The 22,105-nt window shown below is 40.6% G+C and overlaps 2 protein-coding genes across 12 annotated transcripts; both read right to left on the bottom strand.

Moving 5' to 3' along the window:
- Positions 1–102: 102 nt before the first annotated feature.
- LOC115571519 (39S ribosomal protein L38, mitochondrial-like) lies at positions 103–4,700 on the bottom strand (the record flags this gene model as incomplete). The annotated part of the gene is made up of 5 exons (XM_030400965.1): positions 103–437; positions 1,511–1,647; positions 1,934–2,092; positions 2,738–2,783; positions 4,619–4,700. Coding segments are annotated over 5 exons (636 nt in total), but the record flags the coding sequence as incomplete, so codon positions are not given.
- A 3,368-nt stretch (positions 4,701–8,068) lies between these two features.
- LOC115570797 (glycine-rich cell wall structural protein 1-like) lies at positions 8,069–12,979 on the bottom strand. 11 transcript variants are annotated; one of them, XM_030399534.1, is made up of 4 exons: positions 12,844–12,979; positions 12,567–12,632; positions 12,408–12,494; positions 8,069–9,779 (listed from the first exon to the last, which is right to left on the bottom strand). In XM_030399534.1, exons 1-4 carry the CDS (start codon positions 12,896–12,898, stop codon positions 9,073–9,075), a joined length of 915 nt encoding a protein of 304 aa, XP_030255394.1. In that variant the 5' UTR covers positions 12,899–12,979; the 3' UTR covers positions 8,069–9,072. The 11 variants fall into 11 exon arrangements, with proteins under 11 accessions (XP_030255394.1, XP_030255400.1, XP_030255395.1 ...); XM_030399540.1 differs by having other exon boundaries at positions 12,571–12,632; XM_030399535.1 differs by having other exon boundaries at positions 12,774–12,915.
- Positions 12,980–22,105: the final 9,126 nt, after the last annotated feature.

The raw sequence follows: 22,105 nt of genomic DNA, 5'->3' as shown, positions 1-22,105 counted from the left end.
TGTGCAAACAAGACCAAGTTTCATTCGCTTTGCACAAAAACCCAGTAATATCTTTCAACCTATTCCAAAGCTCCTATCTGGGAAAGAAGAAAAAAGGAAACATGTCAGTTAAGAGTTTTATTTGAAGCAGAGAAAACCTGGTACAGAAATGTCTTCAGATGAACTCTTGCATGGTTCCGCAAACCTATTCACTACTTTAGCAGTGTCTCAGTGTAGTCACAGGAGTTAGTGATAGGTTCTGGGGTCCAAAGATCTAAAGCAAGGATGACTCTGCTTTTGCCCCACCTTCAGGTGCCCTCTCCCTCTGGCTTCAGGAAAGGCAGCTTTATTCAAAGGGACTGTGCTGCCCCTGCCATTGTTGCTGCTGCTATCCACACTTGCTGTGTCTTCTGCCGCCGCTGTTGTCGACAGCGCTGCGGCCGCCATAGAAACCAGCTCTGTAGAGTTAGTTCAGGTTAGAAGATCTCAAATGTATTTAAGAGAGAGGCCATTCAAGACTTAAAAGCCAGTAATTTGATTTGAAAATCAATTATACGACTATCGAGGAGCCAATGCAGAGAGGTAAGCACAGGTCATAATTTGTTCATGCCTTATAGTCCCATTAATGATTGTACCAATGCACTAAGTAGTACCGATGGGCATGAAGCCCTATAAAGGTTTTGGGACTTTCTGTAGGTTTGTGCCAAAAATAAAAAGTCGGTCTGTCTGAGGGCTCAAAGAAGCCTCAAGACATCAACTACAACCCTTCAGGACAGCTAGGTTCAGGAACCAAAACCACCTGGTTAGGTGCAGGGAGAGCAGGAGCGTTTTCTCAAAAGGATTGGCAAAAACACAAAGCACAGTGACATCTGGTGGTATACAAAACATATAGCAGTCCTTTAAGACTGGAGCTGAAGCGCTACAACACCTCCCTGACAGAGTCAGAATTATTTGTAGTCGCTACTCATTAGAAGACTTATACGTGAGTGTAAATGTGAATACTTATACTTTTTATTTACTTTACTCCTCCATGACAGTACATTGAATATCCTTCCGTTGTGGAAAAAACAAGGCATTTTTAGGATTTGCGCCTCAGGAAACACTGATCATCATTTGTCCCCACTTTCTGAGATTTCAAAGACCAAACAACTAATCAATGAACTGAGAACATAATGGAGTGAATAAAAATGCAAAACGTTGAAGCCCCCGTGTAGTCTGACAGACATGGAGAACACTGTCAGATAGAACTCATGCCTTTTACTCAACATTTCAGCAAGGATTCAGAGTTTCTTAGTATTCTTTATCTAAAATAGCCTCTTTTAGACTGAATTATTTCAATAGTGGATTATTGTTACTGATGTGTAATCAGTGTCAACTTTATTTGGATTTTTACCACATTAGTCATTAACCGACAGAATATTGGCAGAGAAACTTCTTGACTCAATTCCAACCTTTTCAAAATCTACAAAGGCTGAAAGTCAACATCTCTGTTCCTGCAGTGTTTTTGTTTGTGAGCTTTAGCATGACTCACTGAGTGTGTTGTGAAAGGTGTTGGTGACAGATTCATCCCACTGGCATTGGAAGAAGGCCAGACCCACAGGTGTCATGTTATCCTGGTGTTTTCTGTAGAAATCCAACGTCTTGAATTTACAATCTACCAGAGAATGGCTAGAGAGAGGCAACAAGAGCTTATTGTCTTACTTCATGTTTGACACAGAAAACACCACATATGCTTGCAAATATAGTTCAGCCGACAATGAACCTGGGAACCTGAACTCTTATGTCTAATAAAAGGTGATTGTAGATTAAACGACATCTTAAGAGGGATCAGCTGAACCCACTAACCACCAACACCTGCTGACACCTGGTTTTTGCGTACAGGGTCAATGTGAATGATCTGGATTTACTCCTGAGTCAATAAACCCTGCAGAAGTCACAGGTATTTATCGCTCACCACGGCAACGGCCTGACATCCTCCTGGAAGTTGATGGTTCCCTCTTGCTTGAAGAGGACATAAATGTAGCAGTGGAAGCCTGTTCCTCTGGCAGGGAAGGGAGGCAGGTAGTGACACAGCTCCTCCCCAGCATGCATTGCTCCTCCTGGTATGTTCCCTCTATGGAAACGTGGATAACAACAGGCTGTAGAGGTTAACCTTCATCAAACTGCATTTACTCCTTTTTACCACTTCATGTATGAAAAGGTTGTTGGTTAAAAGTGTAACTGCTGAACACAAGATGTCTCCTACTTAAATGAAGAGTCCATTCTGAGTATATGTGCACTGGAGATTCCAGGTTTACACACCTTACTGTAAGCTGGATATTGAATGTATTTCAGTATATGGAGTGAAACTATAGAACTCTCTGACAAGGAATCAAAATACTGCAAAATTATTGATCAACTTAAGACAATCTATAACGAAAAAATGACATGAATGTACTGAGTAACATTTATGCAAAGATAACTATTACTGATTGTATTAGAGTATGTACTGATGAACTTTCATATGATTTCTGATTAAAAGTGAACAAAAATGGATGGCCATTTTTATCTACAGAATCTCATGTTATTATTAGGAAAGGGGCAGTTAATATAATTTTGTTCTGTTTTGTTGATGTTTTGGAAATTATACACACTGAAATATAGGAAATAAACCTAGATGAAGGCATGAATAAATGAATTGTACTTTTGAACCTCCCTGTTAAAGCAACTTGGTCAACTTCTTGTTTTTAAATGTGCTCTACAAAAAAGAAGTACTCACACAAGCCAGTGGATGTATTCTGCCTCATTATCCAAAAGATGCTCATCTGAAAGAGACCATTTATGTGTTGGTTCATTCCTGAAATGCGATTACATATTGCATATTAAACTAATCATTTAGTCAATAAAATGTCACAAAATTGTGATAAATGCATGTACTTTCATAAATGATGAAGAAAAGTAACAAATCCCAACATTTAAGAAGACTAGTGCAGTGCCCGTAAGAAAAGTGTATTCTTATAAAAAAGTGGGAGGTTAAGGAGCTTTTTCATGGATGGCCAAATGAGGCTGTGTTTGAAGGTGGGGCGTCAGGGATATTTAGGTTTGTTGTGAAATCTGATATTCCAGGGTATAATTGGCTGTTTTTGACTATTTTTGATTTTGCCATTATATTTCATCTTAAAAGCTATTTACTTGGTGTCATTATTTTCAGCACAACCTCACATGTGTGACTGTTCAGTAATTTTTTTTATTTTGACATACTGTATTAACACAATGGCCCTAAAATCACAAAAAAACATAAAATCCGAGTAGAAAAGTTAGATTTTTTTAACCACAAATATGTTTAACAATCCATTTTTTTTTTTTTACTTATAATGCAAATATAAATTGTTGTTTATCTAAATGTGTGCATACATTTAAAAAATTTACAAAGTTATATGTAACTATTTACATTTAAATGCAGGCAATGCTCAGGTCTGCCTGTGCTCCTTCCAGCTGAATGAAGAGCTGCACTGCCTGCTCCACATTCAGCTTCTCCTCATTAAACAAAAAAACGACTCCACTACACACTAAACACACTACACCAAACACTACATAACACACTAACTACACACTCCAAACACGCTAAATGTCACTAATCTCTCAACTCTCAATATCGCTGTCCGACCGTCGTTGCCAGTCAATCATCCGCCTAGGTCCCTCCCACAACTTCCTGTTCCTCAACAACCAAACTTGCTGTTTGGACACTTTCGTTACAAAAGCCCGTTTTTACCGTTTCTTCCTGCACCAGAAACAAAGCAAACGTGACGGCGATGTTCGCGAAAAAGCGTGGCAGACATTATTTACCCTAGGTCCGGTTTTGGACGTGCCGATGCTTCCGGTCCGTGGCCTCGGGAGGTGGGTCGTGTAGCTAGCGGCTAGCTGCTAGCTAGCGGCTAGCTACACATGAACATCCACAGATTCTGATTCCACTTTGTTGTCCGCGCGTCTCCGGATCTCCTCAGACCCGAACAGACTCGGTCCGGACTCGTTTAATCTCATTAATCCACAACAGTCAGTTTAGATGCACAGAACAGAACGGACCGAACCGCCGGCAAAATCCCGGTCCAGCTCGCGCCGCTGCAGGTATAAATCTGCTTGTTTCTTAAGGTCGGGGGTCGGGGTGGGCTCTGCAGTGGCTCTAGTGCGCGCGTGGCCACGGTGTGCAGTGATTGGCTCTGGTGCGCACGTGACTGTGGTGGCTCCGGTGGACAATGCTCGTGGAATTTGTAAAGCATTTATGAAATAATTTATTAACGGTATCATTGCAGTCCAAACAAATGCGAAATATCACACCATTGAACCACGCAGCAGCCATGTTGAAACTCTCAGGTCAGTCTGATCCTGATCCGCAGAGATATTTGAGGAACACACACACACACACACACACACACACACAGACAGACAGACAGAGGTTACTCGTATTTATAGATAGATGGAAACAGCATATATTTGATGTTTTTGCTTCAAAAATGACTGGAACAATTAACTGGTTATCAAAAAAGGTAGCAATACAATTTTTTTGTCAACTTATTGATTAATCAAAGATTGGAGCTATAATGGAGAGCTGTAAATTATCCCAATCTAGTGATCTAGTCCTCCTGTGAAAGCTGACGCTAACCTGGACAGGTGAGCAGAAGGGTCCACAGGGAGTCCTCCTCTGCATCAAAGCTTATCTGAGGGACAGATGCTGCCTGGAGAAAAAAGCACAGCAAAAAATAAAGTTATTTACAGGTGAGAATGAAAGAAAAAGAACATTTAAATAAAATGCAATATAGATTTGGTATTCAGGGAGAGGATAAACTGTCAGAAAATGGAGGAGGGTGGTTGAAATTTATGTGGCCTTCACCCCTGAATATTGACACCAGAGCTAGATCCTGACACTGTAGACCTTCTGTCGCTTTAACATACTGCACTCCTTTTTCTCCGGTCAATCTAGATCAAGCACGGAGGAGTCCGCTCTCTACACATCAGAAGAAAGGACAACTGTTTTCTCATCCAGATGTGTTATGATTGAATGTCGTTGCAATTGTTAATTAGGTAACGACGGCTGATGTTCTATGTCTCTTTCCTTCTGACCAAATCAGGGATGCTGGGCCTCCTCCTTGTTTATCTAGTCCACCTGTCTCCCAAGGATTTACGACATGCTCTGTTCTGTGTCTGTGACATTCCAATCCAGCAGCGGTTCATGTACTCATCCAAGATTCTAAAAAGTTTCAAATAACCAATTAAATCAGAATGTCATCTTCTTAATTTTGACAAATTAAGAAACAGTAGAAGATGTTCATAAAACTGATGTTTCTCTATGTTGTTGTAGAGCTAAGATCAAGTTTTATTGTTGAATGAGTTTGGTTTGGGGTGAAACCACAGCACCCCCTTTTGGTGATCATTTTTGTTTATCTCACTAATAAATGTCTCTGACATGTTTTGGTAACAAGTATCAAGCTAGAACTAAAAGTGCCTCTTTCATCGCTTTTACACAAAGGTTTGACTCATATACATTCACAAAAAAAGCCGAGGTTGCATTTTGGCGAGAGTTTCACTGCATGTAACAACGGAAGATCCGCCAGGCCAGCGTTTCAGGCTTCAGTTATTTTAGTCAAGAATCTCAATTAGTTTACAAGTCAGAGCTTAAGAACCACCACTCAAAGCAACAAAGAATAAATCATTATTAAGACCTTCATCACTGATAAAGACGTAGCAGTAATTTGCTGCTTCAGAAGCCGTGCAAGTGGTTTCCAATGAAACAGAGACTTTTGTTCCAAGCCAAGACTGGCTGGACTTCCCATCTCCCAGACAAAGTAGGCTGAACCTCTCCATACAGCTGGATTCACACACGCGAGAATGAGTTGTTGTCTTAGTTCTGATTCTTAAGAGAAATTAGATTAGGGTCTCGTTAGTATTAAAAATTACTCCCGTGATATTTGAAAGCTAAAAAGCCGACCCGTAATTTTACCATCCGCCCATGATCACATAACCTTATTACTTTACTCATTACAGTCTCTGCATGTTCTGTTATCTGTCGTTGTTCGTCTAAATTGCCATTTCGTTTATTTACCCTGAATTATTTAGTTAATAAACTTATATAACCGCCTGTCATTGTCTGAGCAAGTTAGTGTTAATGTGAAGAACAAATGGAACTGTGTAGAATATATTGCTTCAGAATATGAGATTAAATACATTGATTTGAACTGTTCAAGCTAAACTTGTCCAGTTGGATTTGATTAATTTGCTTCGGATTATTCAAATAGATAAAACAATGGAGGTGGTGCCCCATTTACGAGTGTGTAATTAATCGCCAGTGATTAAGTACATTTATTATTAAGAAGGGTATTTCCTACAAACTTGTCAATAAAAAGTTTCAGTATACCCATTCTGATGGGTGTGTATGAGCTTACAAGTGCGCAGACAAGAAGCCCTCTCCAGCTCAACGTTCTTCTTGTTGTCTCATCACCGGCTTCCTCTCCCTCACTTCTTTGGTCCTTTTGGGGCGATAGTATGTCGGGCCAATGTCCACTTGCTCTGAGCCTGAAACAAAACAAGGTTGATTTAAACCGTGACGTTTCAAAAGGTTTCAATGATGACAAAATCATTGGCCAACAATTTTCACACCACCAGAGAATCACTGTCAACAGTAGCTTTCTAGATCCTGTAGCTCTTCAACCTGGCAGGTTTAGCTTGTCTGAGGTAACAAGTGTAACAGCAGTACTTCTCTGTTCCAAGTTTTGTGCGTCAGTCTCCTTATTAGGCATTGGTCCCAAAAGAGGTACCTGTCTGCACAGGAAAGCTGTTAGGTGGAAAACAGTAGTATAGTAGTAGATAAATAGTATTTATCTTTAAAAAAAATTGTCAGTCAACTGTCATTAAAGCACACCAACTAACCAGAGCAATAACAAATGCAGCACTGTGAAATGACCTAATTCTCAGGACCTGGTGTCAACTGAAAAATAATTTTATCAGCAAATCATTTTTATCTTGTCTTAAGAACCATCTATATTCCGGCCAGTGGCTTTTGATACATTTTAGTTATTAATAAATTAGTCAGTAAACCTTCAATCAACAAGTTTTCTTGTGGTTAAAGTCAAGTAGATTTAGGAGCAATTTAGTCTAATGTGAGCAAAAAAGTGGTTTAAATAAAAGTTTAGCTAAAACATTAAGCTGTATGCACATGTATCGAGAATGTATTCCTTTTTCTGAAAGCTATCGGTTGCCTTTTTATAAAAGTTATAAGAAGGGTCAAGAGAGTTTTGATTTGCATATTTTTCAAAACAGGATTGTGTGTTTAACTCCACTGCACTTGTTTGAATCCTCCCAAACTCCACATGTGTGATAACAGTCCCATTCTGACCACATTTGCTCCACCTACAGGCAACAGGAAATAACATGTTTTATACTTTTGGAAAGTTAAGAAGTCAAGTTAATTTATATTTAATTCATTCTTGAGTTATTTTTATTTATTTTAAATGGTAATGTTTACACAGGTAACTATTTACTTGTTCATGTTTACAGTTATTTACATATTTTCATGTTTAAGTCTTTTCAGAAGCACAGATAAGACAGCTACAATAATATGTTGAATCGGGTTACCGTACGTTTACATCAGTCCCTCTAGCTTCTGATTGGTTAGGTCATTCACATGTGAGTCAGAACAAGGACATGTGGTTGCTATTGTTGTTAAGCTGAAGTGGTAAAAAGTAATGTGCTGCCTAAGGAAATTGTCCATCTCCATCCTGCTCTTCTTTATCCTTAAGAGTGCTCAAACCAACACACATTGAACTCGCATGTTACACTTGATGTGCTGTATCTGAAAAATAGCATGTACATGTCCATGGTATTTTTCAGGCATAGTTTTATTGCCGCCTGTTGGCAACAGGAGTCTATACTCTTACCAATAACTTTAAATAGATAAGCCAGATTCACCTCATATTTAGTCAGTAAAGGCTGAGGAACCAAAAGATTGACATAAATTCCACATGGATGGAAGCAAACAGCAACTGCAAAACAAATGCAGAGAGAAAAACTACAGCCAAGAAATGCAAAACGGCTCCATACAAAGCATCTGCAGTGTGTATTTGTTTTCTAGGCACATGCCATTTTCATGTTAAACCTTCATCTTTACTTAACTCCATCTCCAATACCCGTGATATCATCACAGCAAATGGCAACAACAGCATCAGCCTCTCTCTGCAATTCTGTTGTGAAAACATCTACAGCCAAATGTGATATTTTACCAAATTCATATTGTACACATTGAAAAATAAAAATAAAAATCAAAATAGGCATACTGTCATTTAACCCTATATTCTTTATCATGGACACCATTATCAATAAACAATTACAATGCAAGTCTCTGTATCAATGGTGTAATAAAAATAATGTAGTGACAGATGTTTTATACTTACAGTTCATAAAATGAAATTTATGGCATTATCCGGTCCATTTTGAATTTTAGCAATACAAAATAAAATGACTTCTTGCTTTCATGGAGTAGCATTACCCATTGCTAAGGCATTTGTGCTTGCACAGATTTAAATCTTTAAAAACACAAAGCCATTAAAACAGAGGGAACACATTAGGATTGTACGAGAAAATATCAGTGATTTTGAAAAAGAAATCCAACTGTATAATACTGTTTTGGGGTTACCTTAGTAACACTAAGAAACTAAGTAACACTAACTGGCCATAAGGTCTCAAAATGCTTGCAAACAACACCAAGTTTCCAATCATTTTATTTAAAGCAGAAAACTTGGGACATACAGAAATGTCTTCAACTGAACTCCTGGATGATTCCACAAACCTATTCCCTACTTTAGCGGTGTGGTCACAGGAGATTGTGATCAGTTCTGGAGTCCGGTGGTAGTGGCCACGTTACTGCTGCAGTTGATGACATTTTCGGGGAAGAGGCCGGCATCACTGCCGTCGATGCTGGGGAAGATGCCGCCGCTGTTGGCTGCGCTGTGGCTGTGGCTGCCACTGCTGCGCTGTCGGACGCTGTGCTATGGATGCGGTTGCTGTAGTTGTTGCTGCCGCTGTCAGACGCGAATTTGCCGAAAGGAAATTTGTTGCCAGAGGAGATTAGCCGCCATTGCCAGCGAAGATGCCGCCCTTGCCAATGCCGTTGCCGACGTAGATGCCGCCCTTGCCGTTGCCGGCATAGATGCCGCCCTTGCCAATGCCCTTGCCGACGAAGATGCGGCCCTTGCCGACACCGTTGCCGATGCCGTTGCCAGCGAAGATTCCGCCCTTGCCGTCGAAGATGCCGCCATCGTTGCCAACAAAGATGGTGCCATCGTCGTCGACGAACATGGTGCCATCATTGCCTGCAGCACTGCTGATGCCGCTATTGTATCTGCTGCCGCCGCTGTCAGCCACAAAGTTGCTGGAGGGAAATTTGCCAGAGGAGAAGACTTTGCCGGCAAAGGTGCCACCATTGCTGGCGCCATTGCCAGCGCCATTGCCGGCGAAGATTCCGCCTTTGCGGGCCCCCTTGCCGGTGAAGATCACGCCCTTGCCAGCGAAGAGGCCACCGTCGTTGCCGGCGAAGATGCCGCCATCATTGCCGGCGAAGATGCCGCCGGCATTGCCGGCAAAGATGCCGCCGTCATTGCCAGCAAAGATGCCGCCATCATTGCCGGTGCCAATGCCTGCGAAGATGCCCCCATCATTACCGGCGCCAATTCCTGCAAAGATGCCGGCACCATCTGCCGCGATGCGCCTGCCGTTGTTCTGGGTGCTGGCGCCATCGGCAGCAGTCCTGCTGCGGATGGTGTGGAGGCCGCCTGCTGGGAAGGAGAAGTGAAAGGAATTGAGTGATGTTCTCTACATTGACAGATTGCTGCAGAAATTCACAGCTATTAAAAAAAAAAAAAAAAATAGATAAATTAAAAAGATGAAAAAAAATTGTATCAAACTTCAGATACACCAATATACTTACCGACTACCAGTCCAACAGAACTTTTGGGCCTTAGTGCATCCATGATGTCAGTTCAGTTGTATACTTGACATTGTATGGCGAAAAAGTTAGGTATTTTGTTGCAACACCAGACAAATGCATTAAGCACGGACAAGACGAAGGAGATGATAGTGGACATGAGGAAGAAGAGGAGACCTCATCGGCCACTGTACATCTGGGAGCTTGAAGTAGAGGATGAGCAGCTTCAAAAAGCTGGGCGTCCACATCAGTGAGGACATCACTTGGTCATTCAACATCAAGCAGCTGGTAAAGAGGGCCCAGCAGTGGCTGTATTTTCTGACAAGGCCGAGGAAGTTTGGCATATCCCCCGAGATCCTCAGCAACTTCTACAGCTGCATTGTTAAGAGCATCTTGGCTGGGTGTATCGCCATCTGGTGTGGGAGCACTTCTGCCTTGGACCGCAGAGAGTGGTAAAGACTGCGGAGAAGATCACCTGAACTCCACTGCAGAGCATTTACCACCGCAGAGTCCACAGGAGAGCTGCCTCCATCCTAAAAAGACCCCATTCACCCCCAGCGCTGACAGTGTTGACACTTCTACCCTCAGGCCGGATGTACAGATGTGTTAAGTTCAAGACCACCAGACTGAAGAACTCATTCTTCCCTACTGCCATCAGCAGAGCCTTCTTGCTATATGCAGACTATGCGGGAGCACCCTCAATATCTGAGGAGTGACCCGACGGAAAAGGTGTGAAAAGTACCTGTTCTAAGCGAACTGATTGGTCAGATTTGCTTTCTACCGCACTGCGTTGCTATGATGACCAGTACTACAGGCGAGTTGCGCTGAACCGCAGGTATTGGTCATTCGTGACGCTCACAGAATAAAGGTAAGGTTTTTTCCCATTTTTTTTCCATTGTGTGGGGTGGAGGAGGAGCTTTAATGCCAAATGTTTAGCCATCTTAAGGGTTTGCTTTAGGAAAGGGCTAAAATGTATGTCAAATGTGAATGCCATAAGACTGATTGAATGAAGTCACACCCGTTTTGGTGAATTATAGCAGGTCCAGCGCATTGGCTTTACATTTGGGAGGGAGGGTGTGTTGTTAGGCAGGTGTCTCATGTCTGCTGTATCCTCGTCCAGATGGAGCTGCTGTTCCGTCATAGACCTCCTCTGCTGTTCAATATTGCCACACAACATTACTTTAGGATTCTTTTTATGATTAATTTATCAATTTTATTGTGTCCTGAGTTTATAGGTCTCTGAAGTGGGCTAAACAACACATATTAGGCCTATTGTGGATTATTATGGACTATTACCACATTTAGAATATTCATATTCATTCATTCATGATATAATTTGAACAAATTTGCCTACATTCCTACAGTATAGTTATGTTTGTTATGTATTACTTATTTGTATTCAAGAGAATCATAATTACTGGTAAATTTAAAATAAAACTATACTATATATGACCATTAGTTCTGCCAACAGAATATAGGTTAAGACCATGTCATCAGTTAGGCACAAGTTGTCCAGTTTGTAATACCCTGTAAAATATGCACAAATATATTTCTTTAATATTACATAGTGCTCATCAGTCATTTAGCTTCATTTTAAAAACTAACAAGTACAATGTGTTCCAAACTGCTTAAAAGTGACAACTTTGAAATTGGGTGCATGCTTTGAAAATGGAAAACTATTGTATATTGCAATGTTTGATATAAAAACAGATTATCAATTTCTGCATTAGTGCAACATTACTAGGAATATTTGAATAGGATCTACTTTGCTTGGTAACCAAGCTTGGAGTTTTGTCTTTGCAGGGGCAATTCTCAATGATTTTGGAGCCGTGGACCAGGAAGCAGCACAGCTGCCTTCATCACCAGAGGACCAGGATGTTTAAAAAGGTTTTACAATTGAAGATAAACATTTTTCAGCAACATCAGTTCCATTTTTGACCTATTGAGGATCCCTATTGTTTACCTTGTATTATCATTTTCTATCAGTTCATCTTGTCGTCAACTTAAGATGTTCGATTTTAATTTGATTCTAGCCTGTTATCCTTCATAGTTTGACAAAATAGGGCCCCTCGATCAGCATCTTGCATGGGGCCCCCAAAAAGACAGAAACAACCATGGCCATCAGACTCAGATAGCAGATAGCAGTTTATTCTACCTCATAACTGTCCCTACTGTTTACATTTTGCACATGCATAACTGCACAGTTTTCAGATTTGCAATAATAATAATAATAATAATAATAATAATACTTTTTCTATTTATCAGCCATGTGTAAATGTGCTTTGAAAGTGCTTTATCTTGTATATTTCGGATGTATACATTTCTTTATTACACTGTTGGCATTCTGTGGACAGCAAAGGAAGAATTTCATTGCATAATTGAGAAAGTGTTTTTTTACTGTGTATGACAATAAAACCTTGAATCTTATAAAAAGGCTCCACACGCCTTCCACCAGTAAGATTTTGCTGAACCTGCTCACCTTCTTTAGCTTCCTGCACCAGCATGGGCTCCATTGCCTGGAGAAGTGCAATGGCCTTCTTTAATAAGAGCTCACTGGGAGAAAAATCTGTTGTACAAAAGGAAATTAAGTTAGTGCAAGAAAGTAGCTCACAAAGGATTTGGGCACACATGTTCTTACTTTCCATCTTCCTCCAAAGCGCATGATCATTCCTTTTATTTGTCCCACCAATTGGCAAACAAGAGCCTATGGATAGTACACTTGCTGTTATTCAAATGTTAATGTGGTTTTATGGCACGATATATACCTCAGACTAGTGACAACTAAAATTTCACACTTCAAGTTATGCCAAAGCATCTTCTAGTATGTCAAATCATGTAAACTTACTCTTACAGTTTCTATACTCCATTACCATGTTTCTTTAACAGAAGCTTGAAATAGAAAGAAATGTGAAAACCTTTGGCAAGACAAACAGTCAGGACACAAACAAAGAAGGCCCAAATAGCTCCCATTGCATCAGTCACCAACAGGAAATGTTACCTGTGCCACTAATAAATGCATGTGGCACAGCTGTTGTTGATCAGCTCCAATTAGCTTTCTTCAGCGGTGCTGCAATTCAGCTCCTCCTGTGACAAGCATGTGTTCATTTGAATATATTTATAATAATACATTTTGAATGTATTTATTTTATATTCCTTGCTTTGGTTGTATGTTTGAGAGACATTAAGATATTACCGGTAAATTCAATCTCACATTAGGTCCAAACATTGATAAAGCTCCATTAAAAAGGAAGAAATGGAAGGGTTATCCCTCCTCTTCAGACAGCTATGGAAGCCCTTAAAGGCCATAATGGGGATGATGGCAAGTACAAAAACAAAATCCACAGCCCTGATCTGGGGCCTGTTTCAGGAAGCAAGTTTAACAAACTCTGAGTCAAAACCTGAACTCTAGGTTGACCAACTCTGAGCTGTCAAACTCTGAGTCAAGGTTACCCTGAGTGAAGCTCGTGCATGAGGATATAAAAAGCCCTCATCAATGGAACACAGATAACATGATCCACCATGTCAACAGGTGAAAAAAAGCCTCGATCCTCCTACTTGTCTCCAGTGGAGTTGGAAATATTAATGACCACGTATGCAGAAAATTAGCATATTTTCAAAAGACAAAAGCAATACTGCGGCAGCAGCAAAAGAGCGAGAGCTTGTTTGGCAGAAAATTGCTGACCAAGTCAATGCATGAGTATTAAGTAATTGGGGAAAAAAAGGAAATGTTTAGTGTTGAGTGTTCCGCTCATTCAACATTTATATTCTATATGTGTGTGTTTAAGCGCACAGGTTCAACTCAACAGGCACAAAAAGGACTTGGCAGCAACTAAAGATGAAATATAAAAATATAGTCCAAACAGGTAAGGTATAATTTAATTAACAAGCAGTTGTGGTGTTGTTTAGCCTGCCCTCATTAAACAGCATTCAGAGGCTACATTCATGTAGATAGCGATATTTAAGGAATTAGGGAAATCCCCTAAACAAAGAAAAAGCCAAATCTTCAGCCATCACTGCCAGTATTTAATATTGTCAATTTGAAAGCATGTTGTACATGCATGTCTCTAAATTTGTCTTTTCTAGATATGTTCAAACAGGTGGTGGTCCGCCTCCACCGCTCACAGAGGCTGAAGAGATGGCCCTCAGTCAGAACAGTGGGTGAGCTATTGCTGAGGGCATCACTGGGGGGAGCTCATCAGAACCCACCACGCCCCAGGACACAAGGGCCTACATAAGAGGTAAGTTATTCAAATGAATGGCATTTGTACATTCATCCTTTTTCTAGTGTTAGCCCAGTAATGGCCATCCATTCATCATAGACACAACTTGGCACACTTATTTCTATTGTAGCATTAGGCTACAGTTCTCTGTAATCGGCTGCTGTTCCTTTCAGATATCAATCTATTTCAAGGTGACTCAGAGTCTGAAAAATTGTGATTGGACCTGCACACTATTATGAAAAAAGAAAAGAAATGTACTTTTCTGGGTAATCATCAACTGACTAATCTTCTTCTACCAGTTACTGATGGTGTAATCTGTTTTGTGGAGCCTTCTGCTACAACAAACCACCATGCTGTTGTAAGTAATCTATTACTCCACATATTCCACAGAGTTTTCATGATGGATAGAACATAACACAACATTTCTGTGTGAATACAGGAGGATGATGAAGACACCCTATCTGCCACCACAGAGAGGGAAGATGCAGGCCCGTTGAGGTTTCCACCTTTTTAAAGTAACTTTGGTTTCAGTTAATGATAGTGTTGTGTGTTTCTCTACTGCAGGGCTGTTATACTAGTGATAGTGATCTTAGTGCTTCAGTAATTTTATTTTCTTAATTCAATTAGTTAAGTATAGTCTTTATTAGTAAGGTAGTTAAATATTTCAACGTTTCATCATAAATCCTCTACACTTGCAGGTATCATTTAGATTGAATCCAATTGGAATTTGCCAGAAGATGTGATGCTGCTCATTAACATAAAAGTGGCATGGAGTTAAAATGAACTACTTAAATGTATTTGTCTTTTATACATGAATATCCTCTTTATTCTAGATAAGTTGTGTTCGTATCGTATTCCCTTTTTATTTAGTAACATTTAACTTGAGTATGGTATGGGGCCACCCTACTTTTTTCCAAAGAAAAAGTTTTGCATCTATCTGGGAGGATGGTGTAGGTTTAAGTTTATTAGACAAGTACATATACACCAACAAGACAGTGTACAAGCATTGTCACAAGAAAGTTTGTTTTCATTTTTGTGCATTTTTGTGATTCTTTGTACAGTATGTGCATTCTTAGCCTCATCATTCACTCATTTTTCAATGAATGGGGTTTAACTTTATACAACTGCAGCATGCATTCATTTAAATAGATGTTGCAGAATAGTAACAGTTATCACATTTGTTTCACAGGTAGATATTTGTGCTGTGTAGACTAAAATGTTTTCTGTCATTGGAAGAAGGCCAGACCCGCAGGTGTCATGTTATCCTGTTGCTTTCTGTAGAAATCCAAGGGAGGCAACAAGAGCTTATTGTCTTACTCTCTTATTGTTTGACACAGAAAACAACACATATTCTTATAAATATAGTTCAGCTGACGATGAACCTTGGTACTCTTATGCCTAATAAAAGGTGATTGTAGATTAAACGGCATCTTTAGAGGGATCAGCTGAACCCACCAACCACCAACATCTGCTGACACCTGGTTTTTGTGTACAGTGTGAATGTAAAAGATCTAGATTTACTCCTGGGTCAATAAACCCTGCAGTAGTAGGTATCTATAGCCTCTGGCTCAACTCGCCTGGCTATGATGTGAACACGCTAATGTACTCTATTATCCTCCTTCTCAGGCGTGATGGTATAATGTGTGTTGAATTTACAGCCATTGACTTTTTAATATCTTTCCATCCGTCTCTTTAAACCAGAGCTTGAATCTCATTCATCTGGCACTGAGACTGAGAGATCCGATCCCAGCGATGAAGCCTGTGGTGAAATGACAGCAGAGGTCCAGGAGCTCCTGCGCTGCACACCTGAAGATGCCGCCAGCAACGGCGGAGCAGCGACCATCTAAGATCTGGTTCTCCCCTTTGGCCTCTCACTCAGCCCAAGGGTGTTTGTAAAATGCACAGAGGCAGCATTGGGCCCCATAAGGGAGAGGGGCATAAATGATGGCATCTGTCATGTCCTGTAATATTTGTGGATTATTATGGTGCTTTGTGTGGGTTTTGTGTTTCTGTGTGTGTCTCCATGCTACTAGCTGCCAGATGGTTGTATGTACTCGATGTGGTACATGGCTCCGATTTGACTGTCGCTCACCTCGACTTCTTGTTATTTCGTCCTGTTTGCCTTAAGACTAATTTCTCTCGTGCTCTCTCCAGTGACCTGCTACCCGCCGGCTGTCTGTGTTTCCTGGTCAGCCATCCAGCCCTCCACACCTCTGCAGCCAGCAACTCTCCCCATGCTCGCCCGCTTATCGGCGCACCACGCTACCAGCTACCAGGCGCTACGGCTCCTGCACCCCCACCTCTGCGTTTCCAGACAGGGACTCCCACCTGGAGCACGCAACTCCCCCACGATCTGTTTCCTCGAGTAATCAATAAATCACTTCTTCTACCACTCCAACCTTCAGTGTCCACTTTTGGGTCCTCACTTTACCACCCAGCATGACATCGTCAGCGCTACTGCTTGTTCCACTGGGCCGTCTATATATGGGGGGATTTCAGTGTTGGGTGGCCTCACATGGCATAAATCCGCAGTGCCACTCCTACAACACTTTCTTCCTTTTCTGGAGGGCCACCATGTACTAGTTCGGCCCGACAACATTACAGTGGTGGCATACCTCAACAAAGAGGGGGGGCTCAGGTCCACCAGACTAAACACAATAGCACACAGACTGATTATATGGAGCTACACCCGATTTCAGTCTCTGGGAGTGGCCGCATTGTGTTCTGCTATATGCATTTCCTCCAATTGTGTTGATATCTATAAGAGGAGAGCCTATCACTTATCTTGATAGCCCTGCAGAGGACAAGAAAGTACTGGTTGGTGGACATAGTACTGCTCCTGTGCAGTCAGCCAGCCCCTCTACCACTCCGCAGAGATCTGCTGACACAGGTGCGTTGGGAAGTATTTCTACCGTACCCAGAGAGACTGGCTCTTTGGGTTTGGCCCCTGAGAGGGCCAATCTGACTGCTGTAGGGATTCCACAGAATACAATTAATACAATTCAGAGTGCGAGAGCCCCATCCACTAGGTTTCTATATGACCGCAAGTGGCGAATGTTTGAGGATTGGTGCAGACCTGATAATGCCATTCCATCTCAGTGCTCTGTATTAACAGTCTTGTTAACAGTCTTGAGTTTACTTGAAAGGGGCAGAGAATTTATTTGGCAGCTATTGCAGCTTGCACTGTGGGTTTTGACAGCCACACAGTGAACTGTTGTGTCAGTTTATGAATGGGGCACTGAGTAAGGTCCATGAAACCATCATGGGATCTGTCAACAGTCTCACAGGCACCCTTCTAACCCCTGAAACAGCTGGATATGAAAATGATGTCCTTAAAGACGGCATTACTGATGGCCCTGACCTCTGCTAAGAGGGTCGGGGAAATGCATGCTTTGTCAGTGAAAAATGCTTGCAGGAAATTTACAATTGATGGTTTTGAGTGTGTGATTCGATCCTAACCCAGGATTAATTCCTGAAGTGGTGGGTCCCTGCATATCTATAGAGCTGAGAGCTTTCAACCCTTCGCCATTTCCTTTGGCAGAGCAGGAACGGCTACACAACTTGTGTCCGGTCCAGGCTCTGCAGATATATGTGGACAGGACAGTACATTCAGAAGATCTGAGATGATGTTTGTGTCCTGGGCTAAATTTACTAGGGGACTGGCATCATCCTGGGAACTTTTTAGGGGAGTCTCAATTCAGGATGTTTATGCAGCATTTGCATAACCCCTGTTCTTGGGGTTATGCGAAGTAACATGAGTGAGTGTCTCACTGTAACTCGCTCTTGGCTTGACTCCCAGCCTCTGCAGCTAAATTGTTGCAGTGTATCCAGAATGCTGCAGAGCGCCTCATTTTCAATCTACCCAAATTCTCCTATGTGGCCCCCCTCCTCCGTGACCTCCACTGGCTTCCTGTGTTCGGCCGCATCCAATTCAAGACCATGGTGCTGGCCTTCAAGGCTGCACCCGTCTACCTTGAAACACTGGACAGATAACAAGCCCCAGCATGAGCACTTCGCTCTACTAAATAAGTTGTCCAGCTGGTTGCCATCGCTGAGAGCAAACAAAGCCCACTCAGCGAAGTCACGACTCTTCTCTGTTTTGGCACCTCAGCGGTGGAACGAACTCCTGAGCAATGTCAGGTCAGCGGAATCACTTGCTATGCACTTAAGGTATCCGTGATAAATAGCAGCCACAATTCTCAGACGAGGGCTTTACAATTGCTTCTATTTTTTTCTTTTTTACTCTGATGAGGGTGATAAAGGTTTCTTTGTTGTGACAAATGTACTTATTGTAAGTTGCTTTGGACAAGAGCATCTGCTAAATGCCATAAATGTAAATGTCTCACCATACACATTGCTGGTATGAAGAGAGGAAGAAGTGGGCTAAAAAATTTGAATAATAAATGACAGCATGTCGGCCTTTTATACAGGGAAATCCTTGTGGCTTTATGACATTCACATCATTAGGGCCAGCCTATGGGCCGGCGTAATGTGAGAAAGAGCTTTTGTTGAGGGCAAGCAGGGGCATTTCCTGTAGTGAGACGCTCACTCATGCTACTCAGAGAACTCAAGTGGGGAAAATAACCTAAAGTTTCCTTTTACAAGTTGATGCTTCCCTCTTGCTTGAAGAGGACATAAATGTAGCGCTGGAAGCCTTTTCCTCTGGCAGGGAAGGAAGGCAGGTAGTGACACAGCTCCTCCCCAGCATGCATTGCTCCACCTGTTATGTTCCCTCTATGGAAACGTGGGTAATAGGCAGTAGAGGTTAACCTTCATCAAACTGCATTTCGTCCGTTCTACCACTTCAAAAAGATCCATGAGTATGAAAATGTTGGTGGTTAAAAGTGTAACTGTAAGTGACAACAAGACATCTCCTACTTAACTGATGAGTCCATTCTGAGTATATGTGCACTGGAGATTCCATGTTTACACACCTTGTAAGCTGGATATTGAATCAAACCAGTTGTGAGGTCATAAAATCCTGCTGGTATGTCCACATGTTAAACTGAGACTTACGATGAGCACAGCTTCCCTGAATGTCAAAACAGCCTTCCACTTTCAAATCAAGTGATTCTGTAAAGTGAAGTTCAAACATCCAAGTAATGTAAGAATAAGCACATTTGTTATTGGAGGGGGATATTATTTTGAATTGAACTTCCTGGTTAAGGATGAGCTGGCAGGGTAATCTGAGGGGACGTGTTAATTATGTTTGTTGTTTAAATATTTGGTCATTTACATGATTTGATCAAGTCACGGGGGTTGTAGATTATTAGCTGAAAATCTGCAGAGATCATTATATTAAAATTGAATGACAAGAGTCATAGAAGGAATTTTAATTACATTTGTATGGATGTACTACATTTAAGCAGACATGTATTTCAGTATATGGAGTGGAACTATAGAACTATTCTGCAAAAATAGTGATCAACTTAAGACAACTGAAAAGAAAAAATGACACATGAATTTACTGAGTAACATTTATGTGAAGATGACTATTATTGATTGTATCAGAGTTTTTTCTGATGAACTTTCATATGATTTGAGATGAAAGGTGAACAAAAAGGGACGGACATCGTTAGTTACAGAACCTAAGAAAGGGGCCATTAATAAGATTTTGTTCTGTTTTGTTGATGTTTTGGAAATTATACACTGAAATAAACAAAATAAACCAAAAATGAATTGATTAGATCAATTGAAATTGATTCATTCATTTTTGGTGATGACTGAATGTATGAATGAATAATTGTACTTTTAAACCTCCCTGCACTCACACAAGCCAGTGGATGTATTCTGCTTAATTATCCAAAAGATGCTCATCAGAAAAACACCATAATTTATATGTTGGTTCATTCCTGGAAGGCGATTACATGTATTGCATAATTGACTAATCATTTAGTCAAACAAATGTCAATAAATTGTGATAAATGCATGTACTTTCATAAATGATGCAGAAAAGCAACATATCCTGAAATGTAAGAAGCTGGAAACAGCATATATTTGATGTTTTTGCTTCAAAAATGACTGAACTGACTGACTGAATGACTGAAATGGAGAGGCTTACACCTGTGGCTAATGGCAACTTGGAGAGGTGGAATAGAGAATATTTTGGATATACTGACAAGGTGACGAAGTACTTTAATAGTCTGATGTAGGACAGATGATGTGTACATGATACATTCACACGGGCCACATGTGCGCACATGCACACACACACATTCAAACCAAACTTTTATTTTATTTTTTTTATTTTTTTAATTATTACTTATTATTATTATTATTATTATTATTATTATTATTATTATTGTATATATATATATATTTTTTTTTTCTCTCAATCTTTTTCTTCTTTCTTTGAACAGAACAAAACTGCTCTTCTTTCTTTTCTTTATTTGCATTTATTCTAGATACAATTGCCATGAGAGAGCACAAAAGTTTTTCCAATTATCAATTAAGAATCAATGTTGCAAAAGTCCAAACTCTCAAATGATGTAATTCAGAATATAAACAACACAAATGTTTTATGTGGGATTCCACCAGCTAACTAGGAGTATGTTGGTTTGGACTAAATGTGTCTTTTGGCCATGTTGAAGAGCTATTTTCATGGTAAATCTTCATCTTTACTTAACTCCATCTCTAATACCCGCAATATCATCACAGCATATGGCAACAACAGCGTCACCCTCTCTCTGTAATTCTGTTGTCATCAGAATACCTTTATTGTGCCCTAAACGGGTAAATTTCTTTGCTACAGCAGCAAAAGGACAGTAGTACTTTTAAAAAACAATAGAGAACAAAATAATAAAAAAAAAGGTAAGGTTGTGCAAAAATTACAAAAATAAAAAATCTACATCCATAAGTGATATTTTACTGAATTTATATTTCAGTACTGTCGTATAACTATATTCTTTATCATGAATGCTATTATCAAATTACAATGCAAGTCTCTGTACAAATGGTGTAAGAAAAAGAATGTAGTGACAAATGTTTGTTATATTCATGAAAAGAAATTTATGGCATTATCCCCTCCATTTTGAATGACTTCTATACAAATTATACAACAAGTAGTTCCGACCAAGCAATCTGATTGGTCAACAAGAAATTTAGACCGTGACCATAGAACTCAGCATGACAGCACGCCTGACTCATTACTCAAAATATTACTCCGCCAAGTCTGTGGCATTGTAAGTGTCAGAGCCGGAGCAAAAAAATTAAAAGTGCGACTTGAAATTCAAACTTTCTGCCGTAAATTATGCAGAGGAAAACACGGGAGAAGCAGCAGCTAGATGTTTCGCTGTCGACCCGAAGAGAGTGAGAGATTGGCGAAAAAAATCAAACTGAGCTTCAGCGTCTGTCCGAGGAGGACAGCAACAGGGCCAGGCTGCCTGGTGGAGGGAGGAAGAAGGCTAGCGAGGAGCCTGAGATAAACATGCGGGAATGAATTATCAGTAAACGGGCACGCCACGAGAGTGTCCCGCAAATTGATCAGGTTGATGGAGAAACAAATGTACACCACCGTGAGTGACAGCAGGAATTAAATGCCTGGTCCCAAATAAACGCGGGGTCTGTTAAGCGATTGAAACAAACAAAAGCTGCTATTATTTGGTATTTTACGGTAGTTCGGGAAATTCCGAGACCGCGATAAACCATAACGTCAGCTCAGAGTTCACTCATCTGGGACTAGAACATCCTTTCTGTTGCTAGGTCGTTACTAAGGGTTGGATTATTTGCTGGAGTGGTAAACTACATTAAATTACACATATGAGTCTACTGACGTGACTGATTTTGTGTTCCATGTGTTAACATGGAAACGCAACACACTCGGAAAACCTTTAAAATTTGAGCGCAAATTGTCCATCACCATGGATATATTTTGATTATCCATTTTATGTTTGTTGGTATTAGTTGTATAATTGCAATATTACCCTCGAGGGTGTGCTTTAATGTCATGCTCAAATGC

Source organism: Sparus aurata, chromosome 20 (genome assembly GCF_900880675.1).
Source record: "Sparus aurata chromosome 20, fSpaAur1.1, whole genome shotgun sequence".
NCBI lineage: Eukaryota > Metazoa > Chordata > Actinopteri > Spariformes > Sparidae > Sparus > Sparus aurata.
This window is presented reverse-complemented; position numbering and strand designations above follow the sequence as displayed.

Excerpts from the sequence above, each read along its gene's own strand:
- LOC115570797 (XM_030399534.1), bottom strand. The coding sequence starts at position 12,898 with ATGGGAGCTATTTGGGCCTTCTTTGTTTGTGTCCTGACTGTTTGTCTT. Across the intron at positions 12,495-12,566 it reads GCTTTGGAGGAAGATGGAAA|ATTTTTCTCCCAGTGAGCTC; the intron begins GTAAGAACATGT and ends TTTGTACAACAG. Across the intron at positions 9,780-12,407 it reads GGTGCAGGAAGCTAAAGAAG|CAGGCGGCCTCCACACCATC; the intron begins GTGAGCAGGTTC and ends TCTCCTTCCCAG.